The sequence below is a fragment of the Tamandua tetradactyla genome, chromosome 24 (genome assembly GCF_023851605.1).
Source record: "Tamandua tetradactyla isolate mTamTet1 chromosome 24, mTamTet1.pri, whole genome shotgun sequence".
Lineage (NCBI taxonomy): Eukaryota > Metazoa > Chordata > Mammalia > Pilosa > Myrmecophagidae > Tamandua > Tamandua tetradactyla.
Genome location: NC_135350.1, coordinates 1,967,609 through 1,990,121, shown reverse-complemented (window position 1 = coordinate 1,990,121; position 22,513 = coordinate 1,967,609). Strand labels below are relative to the sequence as shown.

Sequence of the window (22,513 nt, the reverse complement as noted above, 5' to 3'; positions counted from 1 at the left end):
TAGCAAAATAATAATTAAACCCATTTTAACCCTCTTGTCTATTTCGCCCATCAATGTGGTGATTATATGAGAACCTCGAATCCTTCTAGTAGTTGAGTTCTCCGAGCTCATACTTTAGGTCGTCACGTATGTCAAGGAGATCAAACCTTTCTGTGCGCTGGGATTTAATCTGTGCGTGCTAGGAAACTCTGCGCGCCTCCCTCCGTTCTTGTCCCAGACAGGGACTTTGTGTGTGGGAGAAGGTTTTCCTTTCCCGGGAGGCGGGCTGAGCGCACGAGCTTTGCGCCACGGCGGGCTGGATCCCTGAGGGGGGAGGGCGGGGGAGGGGGCGGGGGGCGGGGGGAGCGGGGGAGGGCGGGGGAGGGGGGCGGGGGGAGCGGGGGAGGGCGGGGGAGGGCGGGGGAGGGGGGCGGGGGAGCGCCGCTGCGCTCCGTGAACCATCCCATCAGCGGCGGCGGCCCCGGCTCTGCGCCCCAGTCCTGCCTCCTTGGCAGGAGCGCGAAGCTGAGCGCACATCTCCAGCCGCACCCAAGCTTCTTTCCTTCCTGTCTTTTCAAGCTCTTCATGCTACCCACCTGAGGGGAGAAAATGGGCACGGGGGATTGTATCTGCATTTCCATGAGCGGAGGGGCGCCGTGGGGGTTCCGACTGCAAGGTGGCAAGGAGCAGGAGCAGCCCTTGCAAGTTGCTAAGGTAGGACCGCGAAAGTGGTGTTATCGCTGCTCCGTGCTGTGAGGAAAGGGGTCGTCAACAAATGCAACCTGTTGAGGATTTTTTTTTCAAGTTCTGGTTAGAAGTCTATATATTAGCTTGATTTTGGAGCAGAGGTTGAGTTATTCTAGGATGTGGGGTTTGGGGTATGTTTTTGTTTTGTTGTTTTTAAGAAAGTTTGAAGAGCAATACATTCCGTGTATTTAATTAAGCACGCAGTTTTGTTTGTTTAATTTTTATTTAAAAAAAAGAATGCTGCATTTATCAGCTGAAGGAAAGGCCTTAGCTAATCATCTTCTCTGACAATCAGCAAGCCCCTTGGGAACTTTTCTTCCAGGTAATATTAGAATTTTCAGCTGAGTTATTGTTTCATGCCACTTTTCTTGGTTCTGGTGGAGGAGAAATGCTCAGCTCACCATGAGCAACCCGCCTGGCTGTTTTGGAACACTTACAAAGTTGTTAGTGACATTGGTTATGCAGCATTCAAGGAAAGGCCAATTTTGGGCAATAATTTAAAAAGTATGATGATGATGTCATAAAATCTATTTAAGAGAATAAATACCTTTTTAAGGATTTGACAAATAAATGCAAAGTCCAAGTACTCTATTCTATTAAGTGTATTTTTCTGGTTAAGATCTCAAAAATAATCCAAAGATATTCAGAATATATTGTAAGTAATTTAGGGTTAACTTTATAATGCATCTTATAACTATTTTAAATGTTTAATATGTTTCTGTTGCCATTAGTTTGTTTCTCATCTTCATATGCTACCAGTTTGCTCAAGGAGTTTTGATGTTGTCCAATTGAGATTCGCTAACATATATTTTTAAATATATGAAACTAAGTAGACTTTTACAAGATTTTACTACTAAATTGTATGAAAGAATATGCTTGATTAATTTCCTATCTTGTGCTTATATTAAAAATTGATTTAGACCTTTATGAGATATATGGAATACTGGTCTTTGTGGGTATTCTTTCCTGCTGGCTTTTACTTTTAAAAAAATGTTCATTGTAAAGAAAGGAGTTTCTTGGAAAATTTGTGCTCCCAGGCAGAAAATCCTTTCATAATGTGGTGGTGGAATCCTGCCACCTAGTGAAAAATTCAAACATGAAGATTAAAGCATAAAACAAGAGAAGAAAAGGAGAATTTTTAGAACAGGAAAATCTCTCAGAGGTTTCCAGTTCATCCCCCTAATTTAAAAGCCCAGATGGCCTAAGTAATTTGCTTCAAGTTCTCAGCTATGAACTGGCAAAGTGATTCAAAGATACAGAAATGTGATTTCATAATGAGTCAACATCAGATCAAATATTAATGCCTGATTCAGTGTATGCAGGATTCATGAGACTGAAGCAGATTTGTTCTTAGTCTAGAATAGCAGTTGGCTGGGTCCCCGGTACTAAGATTTGGGTTCTAATCCCAGCTCTGATCTAAATTACATTCTGACCTGACAAATCTCTCAACCTTTATGTCTCATCTGTCCTTTGTGTGTGTGTGTGTAGAGAGAGAGAGAAGGACCGAGATTTTGTGGGGCATGGAGAAAATTAAACTGCACTATATAATCACTGAGGTTCTGTCTTGCTTGAATATTCTTCAGTCCTAATGGTATACAGACTGAAATGCTTATTATTGGAAATTTGGGGACAGAAATGACTAGAGGCTGTTTTTCTCTGGTGGCTCTTTCATGGCCAGACTATAAGAACAGAATAGGCTGCGGGGCTTCCCTAAATTCTCAGTGTACCACTTTCCAAGTGGAATCACCTTCTGGTGATTCTTTGCAGAACTGAAACAAATTGGTAGTGAGGCTGCCGTAGAGGCATTTCATTGCTGATGGTATCTCCATGGCCAGGATGCAGAGAGGTGATTAGGCCTCTCTCTTTCAAATCATTCAGCCCTGCACTCCCCCAAAATCATCTTTCTTAAAATACCCAAGCAACATATTTGTGTCTTTAAAAAGGTCATTAGTAAAGCATCTTGCTGTTTGCCTAAATTTTCTAGTTGTGATACTTTATTTAAAGTTACAGATTTTAAAATATCATTATTATAGCATCTGATTGTTAGCCATAATTCTTGTGTGTGTGTGTGTGTGTGTGTGTGTGAGAGAGAGAGAGAGAGAGAAATCTATAGCCTACCATTTTCATATGTTAAAAGGGATAATAACTAGAGAGAGTCCTTTCAAGGAAAAAATCTCTAAATTATTATGGCAGTGCCCATTTTAGTCTATTTTTTAAAAAATTCTAACATGTTCGATTTCTTATACTAACATATTTGTTCTAGAAAACCCTTGACACAAAGTGCTTTTTACTTTGTTATCAAGACCGCAGCCTCACTGGGTTCATTTTTTTTTTTAATTTAAAACGTTAAGTCATCTTGATTCCAGGAATGGTCTCTCATTGAATTCAAGGTGAAATGAGTATTAATGGACATAGATTTCTCCTTCCCTAAGGACCGTGATAACTTATTAGGGCCAAATCACCTTCAAGTAGAAGATCCTGGGGCAGGAGGCAGAAGGCTGGGTAGGGTGGTAGCTGGCAAATGAAATGCTCACAGTTTCAGCTTGCAAAGAATTAATTAGAGAATTGAAGAAAATAAAATTTCAACCAGTGCTTGAACCATGCCACTTAAAGTAGTTATTCTACAAAGCTTTGTTTTTGTATTCTAAAGACAAAAACAAAAAATCCGACTTGTGAAATATCTAGTGTTTAAATTTTTCATAGTTTTGTGTACAATGAAAATCTAGCAAGCTGAAATAGCAAAGACAGGTTGGTTTAATGTTATCAAGAATGATCAGAAATCAAATACCTTTGTAATTCCTAATAAATCTCCTTCTCAGGACATGTTTATTCACTTTTGAGAAATGTTCAAACATTTTAAGTTTTTGGCTGCTTGGTGGAACTGTAAGCAAACCCAACTTTTAAAGATCACTAACAGGAATATTAATAAACAAAACTTTTCATTAACGTTGACGCTCAAGGCCATTATATAAAACTCTGTTTTGTTTTCAAGTGGAAACTGAACTTGTAGAAGGTTCAAATAACCGGTTATATTAACCTAGTTTTTAAATGTTTATGAATCTTTTCATTTATATTCCAAATATATGTGATAGGAAGCAAACATTTCTAATACACAATTATGGGTTAGTCATTCTTCAAAGTATATTTTCAAGCAGTCGTTCACAGAAACAGATTTATCCAGACATGCTCACAACATAAAGCCGCTTTGTGGGTGTGCAGTGTAGACGCCCTTATAAATACATTTCAGCACTTTTACTTCACAAACTGTTTCTTGGGACATGTACTTTCTTGGCGATGTCTCTGGACATACTCTTGGCCCATTACTTAATACAACCTTCTGATTAAGAAGAGGGGAGAAAATTTTCTTTTAAAAGCAAGTCTTATATGAATTTTGGAAGTGTTTCTTATTTTGAAAATGATGAACAAAATATTTCCTCTTTTGAAAATGATGAACAAAGAAATGTCAGATTGTTTATCCTTTGCATTTTTAATATAGTTAGAAATGTATTCTTTGTTCAGATCATATAAACTACTATACTTATCTCCTATTGAATCCATTTTTAATTCAAATTTCAAATAGCTATTAAAATTGAAATGGCAAAGTACAGCCATTATTTCATGAGGAGAAGCAGCTTTGATGATTCTTATCTATTACTGTATATGATCTTTTTAACTTGGAATAAAAATGTATTATTTAGACCACATACATTTCAAATAATGTAATTCTTACCCTTAATACCAGCAGTGAGGTTTCTAAAATGCTTCAAATAGAATAATTCTGGAAACAGTTATTTCTACAGGAAATAAACAAAAAAAACTAATGTGTTTGAATGTATACATTTGAGGATGAAATTTCCTTATCATATGGAAAGCTGGTAACATCTATATTAGAAAATAAAGATGATCACAACTTTTTTTTGATTTGTTAGCATTTTCTAGAAATTCTAAATACAGATAAATTTATAGAATTTAATACAGACTAGCTAACTTTATTTAGCAGATGTTATAGAAAAATCCTATTTTGGAATTGCATGTTTTAAGACAGATCACTGTTGAAAGATGACAATGAGGTAAAATATTGACCACGTGTGAACTTTGTCATTATCTGGACATGGTAGATGTGTCTTGCGCTCATACCCTCCCATGTGCCAGGAACATTCCAAGTGCTTTTCAAGTATTATCTCTTCAAATGCTTCCCCAAGCCTACGAAGTAGCCAGGAAAGTATTCTCATTTTGGAGACAAGGAAATTGTGGCAAAGACAGACTAAGTTACTTGCCAAAAGTTAAGCTATAAAAAATGGTGGGATTTGATTTCAGCTCTGACTGTCAGGAGTAGCATGTTGTTTCTCCTCCCATATTTGTGGAAAGGGGCATCTGAGATGGTAAAGGTGGTCCACAAAGGGGAGTTTATAAAAAAAAAAAGCCATTATCTGTGCCCGACTCTGATGTTATTGGCCTAGTGCGTGTCCTGGGCATTGGAATTTGTAACACTACAAAGGTAATTCTGATGTTGTCGAGATTCAGAACCACTGTTGAAGAAAGTTGAGGCCAAATATGTCCCCACAGAGCTTACTGAGGGATGGAATGATCTGTTCTTCCACAACTTCCCCATTCCTCTTTACCCAGCAGATATAAGAGGAGGCTCTCAGAGAGGCCAAGAATTGTCCACGCCCATGACTTGTGAGTGGGTCACAATCGGTGGTGGGAGAATTCTCCCTTTGCAATGTCAAGATGAATGCATGGGCTTAGGGGAAGAAAGGAAGTGTTGGGAAGCTTCAAAATGATCATTTTGAAGGATGGGGTGTCTGCAAGAAGGAGAGACTGGCAATTTATTCCCTTGTAAGACATTTGTCAGCATACTTGCTGCACTGCCTAGTGCCTGTGTGAACAGGGAGAAAAACAAACTTGAGAAAGCTGGAGGGAGCAGGAGGTGGAGAAGGAAAAGGAGAAAAAGAAGAAAGAGGAGGATAAGAAACAGAAATCTATCTATCTGTCTCCATATATATATATATATATATATATATATATATATATATATGGAGAGAGAGAGAGAGAAAGCAAGCAGGAGAGAGAATGAATGAACAAGAGTCTGTATTTCCGTTTGGCCGGGGAACAATACGTGAGCAACTCACTGGGGTCTCAGCTGGGGTATAGCAGAGACTGAGCAGGAGTCTAATTTCTTATGTTAGGGGACTGTGCAGTATTGACATATATATTATACTTAACTGGATAACATTTGCATTATTTTTTCTTGGTCATTTTTTTTTTCCATTTTGCCATGTAACATGGCAATGTTTTTAGAAGACAACTTCCAAAATAATTTCATCTCTCTTTGTCAGTTGCTAAGTGCTCAAGAATATAAGCTAGTTTACGTATTTGGCTAAAAATATTTCACGTATATATTTTAAATGTTTCCAAGAGTGTTAACACACATTACTTCCGTTGATACAACACTATCAGCTGGTAGGTTGGTAATGTTTTTTTCTCAGTTAATAAATTAAAAAAATATATATTTGCAAAAAAATTTTAATTAAGCTGTCCAAAGTCAATGTTATTTCTTCCTCTCTGCTAACCAGAATGCGAGGCCACTTTCCTACCTCAGCTTGGATAAAGAGAACAGGCTGTTGCTTAGTATTGTTGAATATTGCTGAGACTTAATACAATGTTTGTATGAAATATAATCCCACCAAATCTAAGACTTACTCCTCAAAAACATTTATAATGAATAATTATAATGGCCCTGAGGAAAAGGATTCCAGGAAATATATCTCCAAGCTAATATGTAGTAGGAGAAAGACTGGGCAAGGTAACCAGTTTGCTTTTAAATAAACCTGAAAATGTATGGGCTCCAAGATGTTTAGTATATCTGTTCTAAAGGATTCATGATGAAACCAAATGCCATGGGGCATTTGTGGAAAAAAAAAACGGAGAATTTCTGAATCAGCTCTTTAAACAATCTTTGGGGTAAACAGCTTCATGAAGTTAAAAATCTCATCTGAGAAATTAAATAACTTTTGTTCTTTGGGAGATTGTTTTATAGTATCAAATTACCTTGGACACTTTATGTTTCTGACTTATTTACCATTCTTTTCCTCTTATTAAAAAGCAGATATGGCCAGATTCTCAACAAACTACGTCTTCAAACTGAGAATTCCATTGGCATGAGACCAGTCATTGAAGAGATTAGCTGTAATTTGGTGTTATTATGGGCTGGATGTAGTTTTCCTTCTCTAGAATATAAATCTGCTGGGTTTCAGATGGATTTACTAAAAATGCATAAACTAACCATCTGAAACAATGTAAATGAAAGATTGTTTCTTTAGATGATATAACAAGCAATTGCTTTTCTATCCTGTTCTCCCATGACTAGCTTCTCTACCTGTATTTGGAAGCAGTGCAGCCACTCAACCAATAAAACAATGAAATGGATGAGTTTTCCTGACCAGAACTACAGTTTTACATTGTATTTGATTCAACCTAAGCAACACCCATCACCCTTCTTCCTTCATCCCTGTTATCAACACCCACCTGGCTTGAATTTCACCTTATTAGTACACAGTACCCTCCACTCCTGCTTAAGAAATTGATAATAATGGTAAATGGTTGTCATTTTTCCTCAAGCATCTTATTGCCTTTCACAGTGGCCTTTTGGAGATAATTAAAAAATTTTTTTTAAACACCAAAAAACACCAAACAAACACAAACATTCTTATTTTGATCTTTTTTTGGAAATAGTTTTATTTAACAAAAGCTTATTGCTATGTCAGAGGAACGGGGAAGGGCACTGCAACTTGAGCTGTGGAAGCTGTGTCACCCCTCCCCATATGGCTTCCAGAAGGAAGAAGTGGATAAAAGCGCGTGCAAAACACCATCTGACCCCCTTGCTCAATGTGCCGCCCCTTCTGGATGTCACCTGACCCCCTGGCTTAAAAACCGCCCTCGCCAAGACCCAGGCGCGGACTCACCTCTCTCTGTCTTGGGTCCGGTGCGCTCTGCCCGGGAGCGCAGCAATAAAACACGCTCCCTTTAAATTTCCTGGTCTACTTTCTTTCTCACCCTCTTGCCTCCTAAACCTTTCACTTATATAATGTGTACTACAGGCCAGGCACTTCTAAAATCATCTTTGAAATGTAACGAGAGAGCCCTGTGGGGTTAACCCCACTACAGATCCCCATTTCAGAGACCAGAGAAGTTCAGTCATTTGCCCAAGCCACGTGGGTAGTAACAGTCCAGAAGTGAAATTCACACACAACGTTTGGCTCCAGGGTGTGTGTTCTAAGCTCTTACACATGACGCTTTTGAATCTAGAGTAATTTAAACTGCCAGCTGAGATGGGAGGAAGGCATGGTAACAGGTCATGATGAAGAGAGATTTGTGGTCCCTTAAACCCGACCTGCTTTTCCTGTCCTGTAATTTCACCTGTTTCAAATAGTGCCACATCATTTTGCTTGAAACTTGGTTTATTTTCAAAACAAATAATTTAGGAAATGACACAGAAACAGACTAGAAATATTCATAATTCTGTCCTTGGAAAGATTTTCAGTGATTATCTTCTTGCAAGATTTCCTGTGTTGTCTCAAAAAATATATGGCTTGCGATTTCATTTTTGAAATAAAAGAAGCAAAGTTTCTAGCAGTTGAACAGCTTTTGAGAATGTTCTCATGCCATTCCAGACATACTAAAGGGTTACAAAATTAGTGCATGTAGATGGCGGCTCCTGCCTCCTGGATAGCTCTTACCCTCCTCCCCGCACTGGTGTCTACTCCTGCTGCCTCAGGTCGGTCCCTCGGTGTTTGTCTTTTAGATGCCTACGTTGGCCTTTAGCTTGTCTCTCTGCTTTTGGTTTCACATTTCTCAGGTTCATGCTACAGAGAGAGCCAGGGAGATGTTTCTAAATCACCGGTTGTATCGCTGCTTAAAATACTCCAGTCTCTGCATCACCACGATCAAAATAACCCCAGCTTTTCTCTATCTTATTATGTACTGACAATGTTAAGCACTTTCTGGCTGATTCCACTCATGATGGCCCTATTACCCCCCCCCTTTTTTTTTCACAGTTGAGGAAACTGAGAAGTTAAGTAAATAACCTAAGATGATACAGCTAAATAAATGGCAGCTCTGGGACACTGGCCAATCGGCTGCCAAAGCCCATGTTCTCAGCTGCCAGCCTGCTCTGGGGCTTGTCCACAGCTCATTGTCCCAGCGTGAAACACAAAGCCCTCCACGATCTGCCCCATCAAACTGTCAAGCCCCTTCTCTTGTCACTCCCCGTAATATTCTGTGTGTTTGTTTGTTTGTTTGTTTTGCATGGGCAGGCTCTGGGAATTGAACCTGGGTCTTTGGCATGGCAGGCGAGAATTCTGCCAGTGAGGCACCGTTGCACCGCCCTCCCCTCAATATTCATTTAGCCATTTGAAAATACTACAGTTCTCTCACAGCACTGTGCTTTCCTTGTTTCCAAGACTTCATCCATGCTGTGTCCTCAGCTGGAGTACTCTTCCACCTCTTTCCCCAACACCCACCTTAATATGTCTGAAGACATTTTAGTCTGGAAGGCTCAGCTCAAAGTCAGTTCTAAGGGAGGGTTGGCTCCATTCTTTAGTCGGGGGCAAGTACTTGCTCTTGCATGAGCTGGGGTCGCACACAGCTTTCAGTAGCACTCCATATGCTTTGCTGCTTATGATTGCAACTGTTGCTCATGTGCATTTCCTCTGTTAGACCAGTGGTATCCAAAATGTTTTGATTGTGCCCCCTTAAGTAAAAAAATTTTGAGCATATTCCATATATCTTATATATATATATGGAGATAAATTATATTTGTGTACCTCTATGCTAATATTTTATGTATGGTATACAACATACCAAAAAGTAAAGACAAATTTTAAAAATAGGATGAAGATGAAATAAACAATATTTTTAAAACTAACTTTTATTTCACTTTATTAAAAAATGAAAGTCTTTTTACTCTCGTTGATGAAAGGCTTTATTATAGTAAGAATTGACAGACTGTGGATTTGAAAGTTATGATTTTGCATGACACAATTATTTAAAGGTTTAGTGAAATTTTATTTCATTACTTGAATCTAATCCTGTCATGGCTGAAAAAGATAACTTCATATATGGGGTTGAGGAAGTGAATCATTTAATGATTTTCATTTTTATTCTCATCAATCAATAATGCAAATGTTTTTTATTGCAGAATTGGCCAGTAGATTTCCTTATTCCCTGATGACCATCCTTTGTGCTTACAAACTAATGGAATAGAGGCATTTTTATATTTTAGTGTTGAAATAGCACTAACACTTTTTATTAGAAACATAAAATTATTTTTTCTAGTTAAGTGTGCAAATATGTTTTTTGAAAGAATAACACATATATCGTTTTCAACTAGAAAAAAGCCACATAATGTTAGCAACATTTTCAATAACTCTTCAAAACCTTCCCTTTGTTTCTTGCATTTATTAGAAGAAAGTTGCTTTTAAAGCATTTCATTGTTAGACTATCACTTTTGTACTGGAGGGGGGCATATTATGTTTATTGTTCTAAAATACATACCAGATAACCAATAACTAAGAGCCAGCTGTCATCATAGAAACGATAGACAAATTTGGAACATTGATTTAATTGTAAAATAAACCATGAAACATCCTCAAGTTCTAAACTCTTTTAAGAACTTGCAGGAGATACTAGTGAACCTCAATAGTACAAATTACTGTTTCATGCTGAAGGTCTTCCTGGCCACTCCCTATAACATTGCAATATAATGTAAAGATTCCAGTATATTTTAAAGGTGTGTTTCTACAAAATTAAGTGTACTGATGGCATCTTGCAGCACTTTTTTGCACTGCTACGATTTTTTTTTTGATGCATTTGCTAGCCTACAAACAATGTACTGAATGAATTTTAAATGAGGCACATCCATAACTTTACCCTGGAAACTTGTTGTTACTTCCTATTAAAGCAGCCGCTATATCAGTGGTTTTATTTGTACATTTTCCCCATAAACTGTTTTTTAAAAATTAAAGACTCTTTATATACTGTGAAAACGTATGTCCTCTGATATCTTTCCTTATTGGGTCTCGCAAAGAGAACCAATTTATTCATTTATTTCAGCACTGAAATAGAATCTAGCAAATATCATCAACTGAGATTTGCCAGAAACATGTCTTTTAATCTGACTTTACAGCAAGCCTCCTACAAAATGTAATTTTTTCTACTATTATTTCTACCAATTTCCTGACATTTTTCTTTGCATTTTCATCTGTATTTGCTGACAGAAAATATACCTTGCTTTGTTGCATCATTGTAGACATTTGTATTGCATCTGTGAAGAGTGAGATTTTCATCTAATGATAGTGTTTAGATTTTCCTAAACATCATCATTTGGTTTCAATTCTGTAAAGTTTTAAATTGAGTATTACCTGATCTCAATCATATTTGAAAAAACAAATTTGGATTTTTCATCTTCTGCATGCTTAAGTTCTTAAATATTCTGACTGCTTCACACTATCACTAGCTATTATCGGGAGCACGACAGGGCAAAGCTCCTCCGAAACAATCGTGTTTGTAAATCTGTGTTCCAAATAATCTTTTTGATAATTTTGAATATTTCACCTAACCTGTTGGATCTGATTAGGCAGGCATATATTTTTTTTAATCTTACAATGTGGCTGTCAAATTTCTGTAGGAATATAGAAAAGGGTCAGCTTTGTGTTGTTCTCCTGTGCTTGAAATCTAAATATTGTATTTATAGTTCGTGGAGTGACATTTTAAGCTTGCATCGTTTTGTGAGAATTGATTTCGTTAAAACTAGATAATATTATGGAAATCCGCTTAACCGAGCACAGTAAAATACTACCTCTTGCAGGGTGCTGAGAGACAAGGAGAGTGTGAGGGCGCCTCTGTCCCCTCCCCCTGGCCGGCAGTGTCCCTGTCCAGTGAGGTCTCCTCAAGTGCCTTAGGAAATGCATAACCGTCTGACCGGCGAACAGGACTGGGCCGGGATGCTAGCGTCAGTCCGTTTATTAAGGTAGATTAAATGTTAACACTCATTTCCTTCTCTTTTTTTGCATGAAAACGAAAGTATGTAGAAGTTCCCACTGTCTGGGCAGATATGTGGGGGAAGAGCCTGGCAGGCACAGGGTGCAAGTACAAAAGCACTAAGAAAGAAATGTATTAGGCAAGTTCAGGGACCAGTAAAGAAGCCAGGGCAGCTGGCACATATTTCCATGAGAAACGGTTATGAGTCCATTCTTTCACAGTGATAAAATGAAAACCTCTCTCCAGGGAACCCTGACTGGGGGGTTCTTTTCCTGTCGTTAAATGATTAGCATGCTAGTCCTAAGAGAACAACTTCGGACCACGGTCTTTCTATTTCCTCTTCATCCGTTCTGGCTTTTCATAATGAACAGCCTGCTGACCTATCTCTAGAACACTTTATTTAAATGAATAATCACCACCACCTCTAACATAAAAATCTGGTTACATATAATATTAAAGTGATCTTTCCTCTTCCCCTGACATTGATTCTCCCAACGAGAGAAGAAGAATTTAAGGAGTGTTGAGAACTTGATACATACATCCTGTTTATTTTGTCTGCATTGTCAGGCCTGGAGTAAAGAAGTACTTTTATTATATTTTCTAGTGTTTCTCAATTTCAGTTCTCCTCCAAAGAAGAAATTATCTTATTTAGCTATTGTTTGGAAACAGACCTATTGAAATGATAAAAACGCTTACTGTATAGTTTTGAACAGTTTTTCTGAGCCTCTCTTACCTCACCTGTAAAATAGGATTTGGTGTCACGATATTGCTGTGTAAAAATCATTTGAGTATTACCCAGTTTTATGGGTGCAGAATCTGGGACCCAAAGAACCAGGTAATAATGTATGTCTTCCAATCCTTTGTAAGGATTGTATATCCAGAGCTTGGCAAATAGTAAGTATGAAGTAAAGGAATGTGTTGTCATCATTTTTATTTTAATATTAATAAGAAGTAATTGACTTGTACTCGAGTCTAATTTTCTTTAGAAATTAAAAAAAGGAGTAATCCAATTCATGTACTCATGATAGGCAAATGAAAATTAAGAGCATAAAAGCCAAATAGAACAATTTGTGATGGTTCTATTTTATCCAGTTTAAATTTTCATTTTTGATGAATGATATTGCATTTCTTTGTTATACAGTTTAGTCAACGAATCATTACATTGTATATTTCATAAGGCCAAATAAAATGAGATGATTGTCCCGCTTAAAAATAGGATAGATTTTTTAAAATGAAATACCTCAAGCTATAAAGACTCAATTGCACATAATTCTGTTGCACTCTATTTAGAGCGAGCGGATTCAGAATGGCTACTTGTGACTCGCTCAATCATTTTGGTGTTTATGACTCAGTTTCCTCATTTGTAAAATGCGGGTTGTGATAGCATTCCTCTCCAAGGACTGTTTTCAGGGTTAGAAATTATACATGCAAATTGTTTTACACATAGGAAAAATTCCAGGGTTGTTAAAATTTACTACTCTCATGTTTGTGATTATTCTAATTTTATTTAACCAACGTTTATGAAATTGAAGTCTTATCTGCTGTCCACCACGCAATACTTTTGTGCGGCTCAGATCTCAGTGTCGCTGAAAGGGCTCCTGCTATGGTCGGGTACCCTCCCTGTGAGGTGGTGTTTAATGGTTTCAGAATGCTGCCTTCCACTCCGTGAATAACTCGCCCCCCTCCTTTTAATTGGAAACAACATATGGAAATCATCACAAAGAGAAGGAATAATTTAAATCTTTTGAAAATATAAAAGAAAATAAGTTGTTCCTGGTAAGTAAATATAGGACACTGATCTCTGAATAGACAGGAAAGTTCTGTTGCAGGGCCTTTGGCAAAAGCTAATGAGCATTTCATCTCCTCCCCTCCCCACGCCCTCGCACTCTTGTCTTCTAAATTAGAAGTTAGTACTATATAAGGTTGCTTGTTCTGAGTAAGTGATAATGCATTAAACAACTTGGTGGTTTTTGTTGTGGTGGTTGTTTTGGTTTGTTTTTAGCTTTTTCAAACAGTGGTAGGTTATCATCATCAGTCAAGATCAAGCTAGGGGGTGCGAGGGTAGTTCAGTGGTCGAATTCTCGCCTGCCATGCAGGGGACCCAGGTTTGATTCCCGGTCCACGCACTTCCCAAAAAAACAAACAAGCAAGAACAAACAAAAATTCAGCAAATGGTGCTGCAATAACAGGATCCTCACGTGGAAAAATAATGAAATGTGACCCCGCCATACAGCATACAAAAAAAAAGAAGAAGAAGAAAGAAAAATATCAAGCTTAAATGGGAAACGAAATCTGTAAAGTGTTTAGGCCTTCATAGTCAGATTATACCGTAGCAGTCACCTTCATAATTTTTTTCTTTCATGAAAGCATAACATTTCCGAATGGATGATGCTCAGCATGACTGATATTGGATTGAATTGTGCAAATATTATATTACATTTATTGGCTGCTGCAGAGAGGTCAAAATGCAGTGATCCACTTTCAGTTCTCCAATCTTTTGGCTGTCTGCCTGCCAGATGGGGAAATGCTGGGCTGGACAATTTCATGCTGATGCAGAGCTGCAGTCAGGGAGAGGAAGCTCATCACTCCGTCCTCCCCTTCCTGCCTCCTGGGCCGAAATGACCACGTTGAGTAAGCTATAGATCCACTTCTGAGAATAGACACAAATTCGATTAGAGATCAAATTATATTACTTATTCTATTAATTTCCTATTACCTTCAAGTAACTCTGACCCTCTCCTCTGCTTCTCTTTTTGAGAAGGAAAATTCCTTCTTCTCTGTCCCATTCTCTTAATTCTCATTCTTTATCTGGTTCTTTTCATGCCTCCCTTTTCACCATAGCTTCTTAGCAGCATCAAATCTGAAGGCCTGTTGTTGAGTTTACCTGCAAAAGAAGTGATACCCAATGTGTGAGAGAGAGAGAGAAAGAGAGAGAGAATGGAAATGAGAATGAATATAGGAAGTTCTGCTCTTTCTTAATTGGTTTTCAAAGAAAAGCCACAGCGCGTTGGCTCTTTCAGTTGAGGGATAAGACTAACGTTAGTAAAGAAAGTTACTTTGACCTTATAGACAAAGTTGATTTTTCCAGAGGCGTGTTTGAACAATCCAGCAATTCACGCATATAAACCTCTTTGCTTGGTTTTAAGGCCCTTTACCTATTTTAACTGTGGGGTATCTTCCCATTCCCAAGCACGTACATGCACATACATGCACACACATGTACACACGTGCACACACATGCACACACATGCCTTTCCAGTCTGGGCAGCGTGCTTCTTCCAGTGAGACTGTTCTCATTTTCTCCTGAACACACTGATTCTTCTCCTGGCTCTCTGTGACTCTGCCCATGTTCTTTTCTGAAAAGAAATGTTCTGTGTATTTCTCCTATGCTCATAGTAGGTAAGCAATAAAGACTATTATTTTTAACTGATTGATTAGTTCCTCTTTTTAATTTAGTAAGTGATAAAACTGCATTTGATCAAAACGGTACACATTTTTTTGGAGATGTTCATAAACTTCACTGGAACCTTTGAACATGGAAATATGAAGTTTACAACCTACAGCAAAGGCAAGTGGGAGCCTAAAGATGACTATGCAGCAAGATGGGAGAAGAGAATGGAAGACAGGAGCAGGGGATCGGCAGTGGCAGGGACTGAGTCCTGTAGCACAACCCAGAACAAGAACAAATTTACATTAGACATTAAAATTCTAACAAACTAAAACTCTTAACATAGCCTCCAGTGTTGTGGAGCCAAGGTGACAAGTTTAACTACAGTCCACAGTATGCCTTCCTATTTTGCATTTAAACAACTACTATAATAGCTAATGCTATAGTATAGTGACTTATTTTCTGTTGGCACTTCTAGCTAAAAAGTTTGCATTTTTTCCACACGTGTATTGTCTTCCTGCATATAATGATCACCTTGATTCATATAATGACATTTCTGTCCTTATAATAAATAATTCCTGAATAGCCTTAATGATTCTTTATGGGCTTTCTTTGGTGGCAAACTGCATCACGAACTTAAATCCATATTTTATTATATTTTAATGCAATTTTATTGATTTATATATTCACATGCCATATAATCATCCAAACTTTACAATCAATAGTTCACAGAATCATCATGCAGCTGTGCATTCATCATCACACTGATTTTCAATATTTTCATTACTCACCCCAAAATAAAAATAAGAATAAATTACAAATAAGAAGAACATCTAAACATCCCATACACCTCATACCCCCTATTATTTATTTATTTTCTGTCCTTGTTTTCCCACTCATCTGTCCATACACTCAATAAGGGAGCATCAGTCATATGTTTTTTTTCACAATCACAAGGTCACGCCTTAAAAGCTCTGTGGTTATTCAGTCATCTTCAAGAATCAGGCTGTTGGGTTACAGGTCAACAGTATCAGGTATTTCCCCCTAGCTACTCCACTCCAAAAGCTAAAAAGGGATTATCTATATACGGCATAAGAGTAACCTCCAGAATGACCTCTCGACTGTATTTGAAACCTCTCAACCACTGAACCTTTATTTTGTTTCATTTCCCTTCCCCCCTTTCAGTCAAGAAGGCTTTCTCCATCCACACTGCCAGGGCCAAGCTCATCTCCTGAGAGCCCTGTCCCATGTTGCCGAGATCTACAGCCCTGGGAGTCATGTCCCACATAGTGGGGAGGGCAGTGAGTTCACTTGCTGAGAGAGGCCACATCTGAGCAACAAAAGAGGTTCTCTGGGGGTGGGTCTTAGCCATAATCCTAAGTAGGCTTAGCTTCTTCTGCTGCTTTTATTTTTAAAGAGCAATTCATTTAAAAGGCAATTACTGCATGGCATATATGTTTTAATGTGTATCTTTATGTCTTTATTTGATATTATATAGTAACAAGAAATGAATCCAGGGAATTAAAAAACCTGTATTCAGGCATGAGTTTGATATTATTTCACTTTGTAACTACTGCTGGGGAAATCACAGACACACATTAAAGGGACATCTTCCAGCTCTCGTCCCCCTTCCCCTTCTCTATTATACTGTCTCCATTCCACAGCCTGGGGAAGATATTAAGTCTAATTAAAAGGCCTGACTAGACCCTAACCCTAAATGCTGGAAACTGGGTTAAGCAACCCCAGATGCTAATCACGGCAGGAATTTTCAGTGGGGGCCTCACGCCCTGGGGTGAACAAATGCCATGCTCAAACACTATGGTTTTTCTTTCTTCCCTGACGAGAAGTGGGCGTGAGGAGCTCCAACTACTGACCTGGACCTGAGCCGTTTTGGCCACCCCAGGAAACTGGCCGCAATGGGACCTCTTCCCCAGCTTTTTTAGACCCTTTGTGCTGTGTAAGTAATTAAGCAGTCATTTGTTGGAGATTTCTGTTGTGCTCTGAACCCGTTATTCCCATGACATATCGTGCAGCGACATTCTGACAACTGTGTCACTAAAACTATATAGTTTTGAATTTTTTTATCAAATGAAAGATTTAGAATGGATGATTTTAAGATTCTTTTTTTGCTAGAGTCAATTTTAAATTAAAAAGTTAATTAGCGAAAGAATATGGGCAGGGATGGTTGTATTTTCTCTATTAACCTTAATAATTAAAAAAAGTTTTCTGAAAAGAACAATTCTATATGCACCGTTTTATGGGAATTTTATTTGCATTTTTCCAAACCATAATTTACAGTATATATTTGTCTAAAATTTTTAAAAAAGAAAGCAAAACTCCTCAAACTGGTACCAATTTAATGCGCTCTTTCACTAGATATTCCTCTTTTTGTACTCAGAATTACACTGTAGTGAATTACTACTGAATTCAGCATTTTCTAATGCTTTTTTTAAAAATACTTGATTCTTCCCCTTTATAATTTTCCAAATAACGGAGTGGTTCCCCAGCATATTTAAAAGTGAACAATATGTGTTTTAATATCTGAGTCCATGGATTTAAATATGCTTAATGTTTTAATTAATCCAACTTTACTCAAACTCTGGATTCAACCTGATTTACAGCTTTTGAATTTTATTCTCCTTCACCTACTAGAAATCTCGAGAAACAATGGATATAGATCATCTCATAAAGTAAAGCCACTCATTTCCTTTATTAAAGTTGGTGCAATATTCTGACCATACTAATTTGATAAGGAAGGGAAAAGAGATAATTCTTCATTTGTTTCTTAAACTCCTCTTGTTTGGGTAAGATGTGTCAAAGAGAAAAGAAGAGTCTTTGGTTCACTTGACTTGATTAATCAAATTCGGCATCTTAAGTGCTGTATTTTAAATCAGATCATGGCTCCATACCAGAAATGGATTATTTAAGTTCTATATGTAAAAAGTTAAAATAGCTAGCATTTAAAAATCAATTTAAATCAATAAAAATAACACATTCCCACTGTAAAAATGATTCAAACATTACAGAAAAGCACAAAAATTATTCAAAATCTTACTACTCAGAATAACTCATCATTAACATTAAAAACTTCTGAAGTGTTCAGAAAAAAAATGCAGAAAGTACAGAGCTCCCAAATACCATCCCACAGCCCACAGTTTTCCCTATTATTAAAACTTTGCATTAGTGTGGTAACTTTGTCATAATTGATAAAACAATATCATCATGATTATACTATTACTTATAGCCTATAGTTAACCTTCGAGTTCACTGTTTGTATTGTACAGTTGTACAGTTTTTAAAAACTTTCACTCTATTAACATATATGGAACCTAAAATTTTCCTTATTAACTATATTTAAATATAAAATTCAGTGCTGTTCAGTACAAACACACTGTTCTGCTACCATCACCACCACCCATTACCAAAATTTTTCATCACAACAAGCATGAACTCTGTTCCAATTAACATTTACTCCTTATTCTCTATCCCTACACTGGCACTGGTAACCTGCATTCTTGTTTCTGAGTCTATGAATTTGTTTATTCTAATTATTTCATGTAAGTGATATTATACAATATTTCATTCAACACCTTATCTTCAAGGTTCATCCCTGTTGTTGTTGCATGTGTAAAAGTTTCATTCCTTTTTACAGCTGAATAATATTCCACTGTATGTATCTGCCATATTTTGCTTATCCATTCATCAGTTGATAGACACTTGGGCTGCTTCTATCTTTTGATAACTGTGAATAATACTGCTAAGAACATCAGCATGCAAATATTTGTTTGAGTCCCTGCTTTCAGTTCTTTTGGGTATAGACCTTGAAGAAGGATTACTGGTCATACAGTAATTTTATACTTTGCTTTCTGAGGTACTTCCAAACTGTTTTTCACAACAGTTGCACCATTTTACCTTCCTATCAACAATGAATGAGTGTTTCTATTTCTTTACATCCTCTCCAACACTTGTTAGTTTCTTTTTTTTTTAATAGTAGCCACTTTAGTGGATATAAAATGGTATTTCATTGTGGTTTTGATTTGCATTTCCCTGATGGCTAATGGATTTGAGCATCTTTTCATGTATTTATTGGCCATTTGTACATTTATTTTGGGGAAATGTCTACTCAGATCTCTTGCCCATTTTTGATTGGGTTGTTTGTCTTTTTTGTTGTTGAGCTGTAGGATATCTTTTTATATTCTGGATATTAAACCATCATCAGATATGTGTTCTCCAAATATTTTCTCCCATTGTGTAAGTTGTTTTTTCACTTTTTGATAGTCTTTCAATGCACAAAAATTTTACATTTTGACCAAGTCTCAGTTATCTTTCTTGCTTGTGCTTTTGATGTAAAGTCTAAGAAATCATTGCCTAACACACAAGGTCTTAATAATTTCTTCTAAAGATTTTATAGTTTTGTTTCTTATATTTAGGTCTTTGATCCATTGTGAGTTAATTTTGTATATGGTATGAGGCAGGTATCCTCTTCTTTTGCATATAGATATCCAGTTTTCGAGCACTGTTGAAGAGAGTTAATTTTTGTATATGGTGTGATGTAGGTGTCCATCTTATTTTGCATATAGATATTCAATTTTCCAAACACTGTTGAAGATAGTATGCTTGCTCCACTGAATGGATTTGGCACTCTTGTCAAAATTATCTAGCCATAGATGTGAGGGTTTGTTTCTGAACTTTCAATTAAATTCCATTGTTCTAAATGGCTGTACTCATGTTAGTACCAAGCTGTTTTGATTATGGTAGCTTTGTAATAAGTTTTAAAATCAGGAAGTATGAGTCTCCAACTTCATTCTTCTTTTTCAAGATGCTTTTGGTTATTTGAGGCCCCTTACCCTCCATATAAATTTGCTGATTGACTTTTCCATTTCTGTGAAGGAGGTTGTTGGGGTTTTTATTGAGATTGTATTGAGTCTGTAAATTGCTTTGGGTAGAATTGACACTGCAATGGTATTTAGTCATCCAATCTATGCCAATTTGAAAAAGTTTATGTATCCTAGAAAAGCCATGTTTTAATCCTAATTCCATTTTGTAAGGGCAGTCATTTCTTCTAATCCATATTCAGTACTGTATGTTTGAAACTTTAATTAGATCCTCTCCCTGGCAATGTAATTCAATCAAGAGTGGTTGTTAAGCTGGATTAGACAGAGATATATCTCCACCCATTCCAGGTGGGTCTTGATTAGTTTACTGGAATCCTAGAAAAGGAAACAATTTGGAGAAAGTGGGAGATTCTGAGAGAGCAGAATGATGTAGCCACTAGAAGCTGAGAGTCCACCAGCCAGTGACCTTTGGAGATGAAGAAGGGAGCTTCATGAAACAGGAGGTCAGGAGAGAAAGCGAGTAGATAACACCGTGTTCACCACATGCTTTTGCAGATGAGAGAGAAACCCTAACTGTGTTTGCCATGTGCCTTCTCACTTTAGAGAGAAACCCTGAACTTTATAGGCCTTCTTGAACCAAAGTATCATTCCCTGATTGCCTTAGATTGGACATTTCTATAGACTTGTTTTAATTGGGACATGTTCTCGGCCTTAGAACTGTAAACTAGAAACTTTTTAAATTCCTCGCAGCTAGCAAACTAGAACACAATCCATGAAGATGGACTGTCCTTCCATTTATCTAGATTTTCTTTGATTACTTTTAGCAGTGTTTCGTAGTTTTCTTTGTACAAGTCTTTTACTTCCTTGGTTAAATTTATTCCTAATGATTCTTTTAGTTGCTATTGTAAATGGAATTTTTTCTTGATTTCCTCTTCAGATTGTTCATTACTAGTGTGTAGAAACAGCCTTGATTTTTGCATGATAATCCTGTACCCTGACACTTTTCTAAATTCATTTATTAGCTGTAGTAGCTTTGTTGTGGGTTTTTCAGGATTTTTTAAATATAAGATCATGTCATCTATAAATAAGGAAAAATTTACTTCTTTCTTTCTGATTTGGATGCCTTTCATTTATTTTTCTTGCCTTATTGCTTTGGCTAGAACTTCCAGTACAATGTTGAGTAAAAATGGTGACAGTGAGCATCCTTCTATTTTTCCTGATCTTAGAGGGAAAGCATCCAGATTTTTTAACATGGAGAATGATATTAGCTATTGGTTTTTCATAAATGCCCTTTACCATGTTCAGGAAGTTTCCTTCTACGTCTAGTTTTCCAAATGTTTTTTCAAGAAAGCATGCTGGATTTTGTCAAATGCTTAATCTGCATCAATCGAGATGATCATGTGTTATTTCCCCTTCATTTTATTAATGTGGTATGTTATATTAATTGATTTTCTTACGTTGAACCACCCCTGCATATCAGAGATATATCACATTTGAATATGATATATAATTCTTTTTGTGTTGTCGGAATTCATTTGCTAATATTTTGTTGAGGATAGTGGTATCTATATTCATAATGGATATTGGTCTGTAATTCTCATTTCTTGTGTATCTTCAACTGGTTTTGGTATTAGGGTAATGTTGACCTCACAGAATGAAGTATTCCCTACCCCCTGCTTAAAGTATTAGAAAATATCCTCTCCCCCCACCACACACTTAATTTTTTTGGAAGAATTTGAGCAGGATTGGAGTTAGTCCTTCTTGGAATATTTGGTATAATTCACCAGTGAAATCATCTGGTCTTAGACTTTTCTTTGCTTGAAGCTTTCCCCCATTTACAGGAATCTGAAAATTCACTATAATCCTGTGACTTGAACTTTCCCCCACTCCTGCTGTTCTATTTTATGTGTTAAACCAGTAATCCCTTGCCTTAGGTCACTTTGATTTGGTTGTTTCTTATACTGCTTTGGGGGTCCTCCAGCTATCTCTGCTTGTAGGACAAGTTCTAGGAGAGCAAGCCAAGGAAGGGTGTCCTGGTTTAGTCTTTCAGGCTGCTCCAACATATACTGGCATTGACATATGTCGGGGTTACTCTGTTCCCTCTGGAACAAGGTCAGGGACCCGCAATGGGAATGCGGACTGGCTCAGCACTTTGCAGGGCAGAGATGGTAGAAAGGGCCAGCAAGGGTGCCACAGGCTTCCCCTACCATATTGAAATTGTGTTTCCTTGATTTAGCACTCACCCAGTTACTGCAACCCTTTAAGTATTTTCTGAAATTTTGAGAATCCCTCTGCCAGTTTTTGCTAGCTGTTCAAGGATTTTGTGGAGAAATAGAATGTCTTATGCCACCATCTTGGTCAACCAGAAGTCAGCCATTAACATTTTTTCAGACCCTTCTCTCTGCATGTACCAACTCACAATCAACTCCATATGGGAAGGATGATACCAAATCTGCTTTCTCATTTCATTAAACAACATATTGTGGAAATATTCCCATGTCAACGAGTACCGGTTTACATCAAG

The 22,513-nt window shown here is 37.3% G+C and overlaps 1 protein-coding gene across 2 annotated transcripts in view; it reads left to right on the top strand.

Moving 5' to 3' along the window:
• Positions 1-453: 453 nt before the first annotated feature.
• Positions 454-22,513, top strand: part of SYNPO2 (synaptopodin 2) — a 200,522-nt gene continuing 178,462 nt past the window's right edge. For both annotated transcript variants that reach the window (XM_077142440.1, XM_077142439.1), the window contains exon 1: positions 454-693. In XM_077142440.1, coding sequence (XP_076998555.1) covers positions 589-693 — 105 coding nt within the window. In that variant the 5' untranslated portion in view covers positions 454-588. The remainder of the gene's footprint in view (positions 694-22,513) is intronic.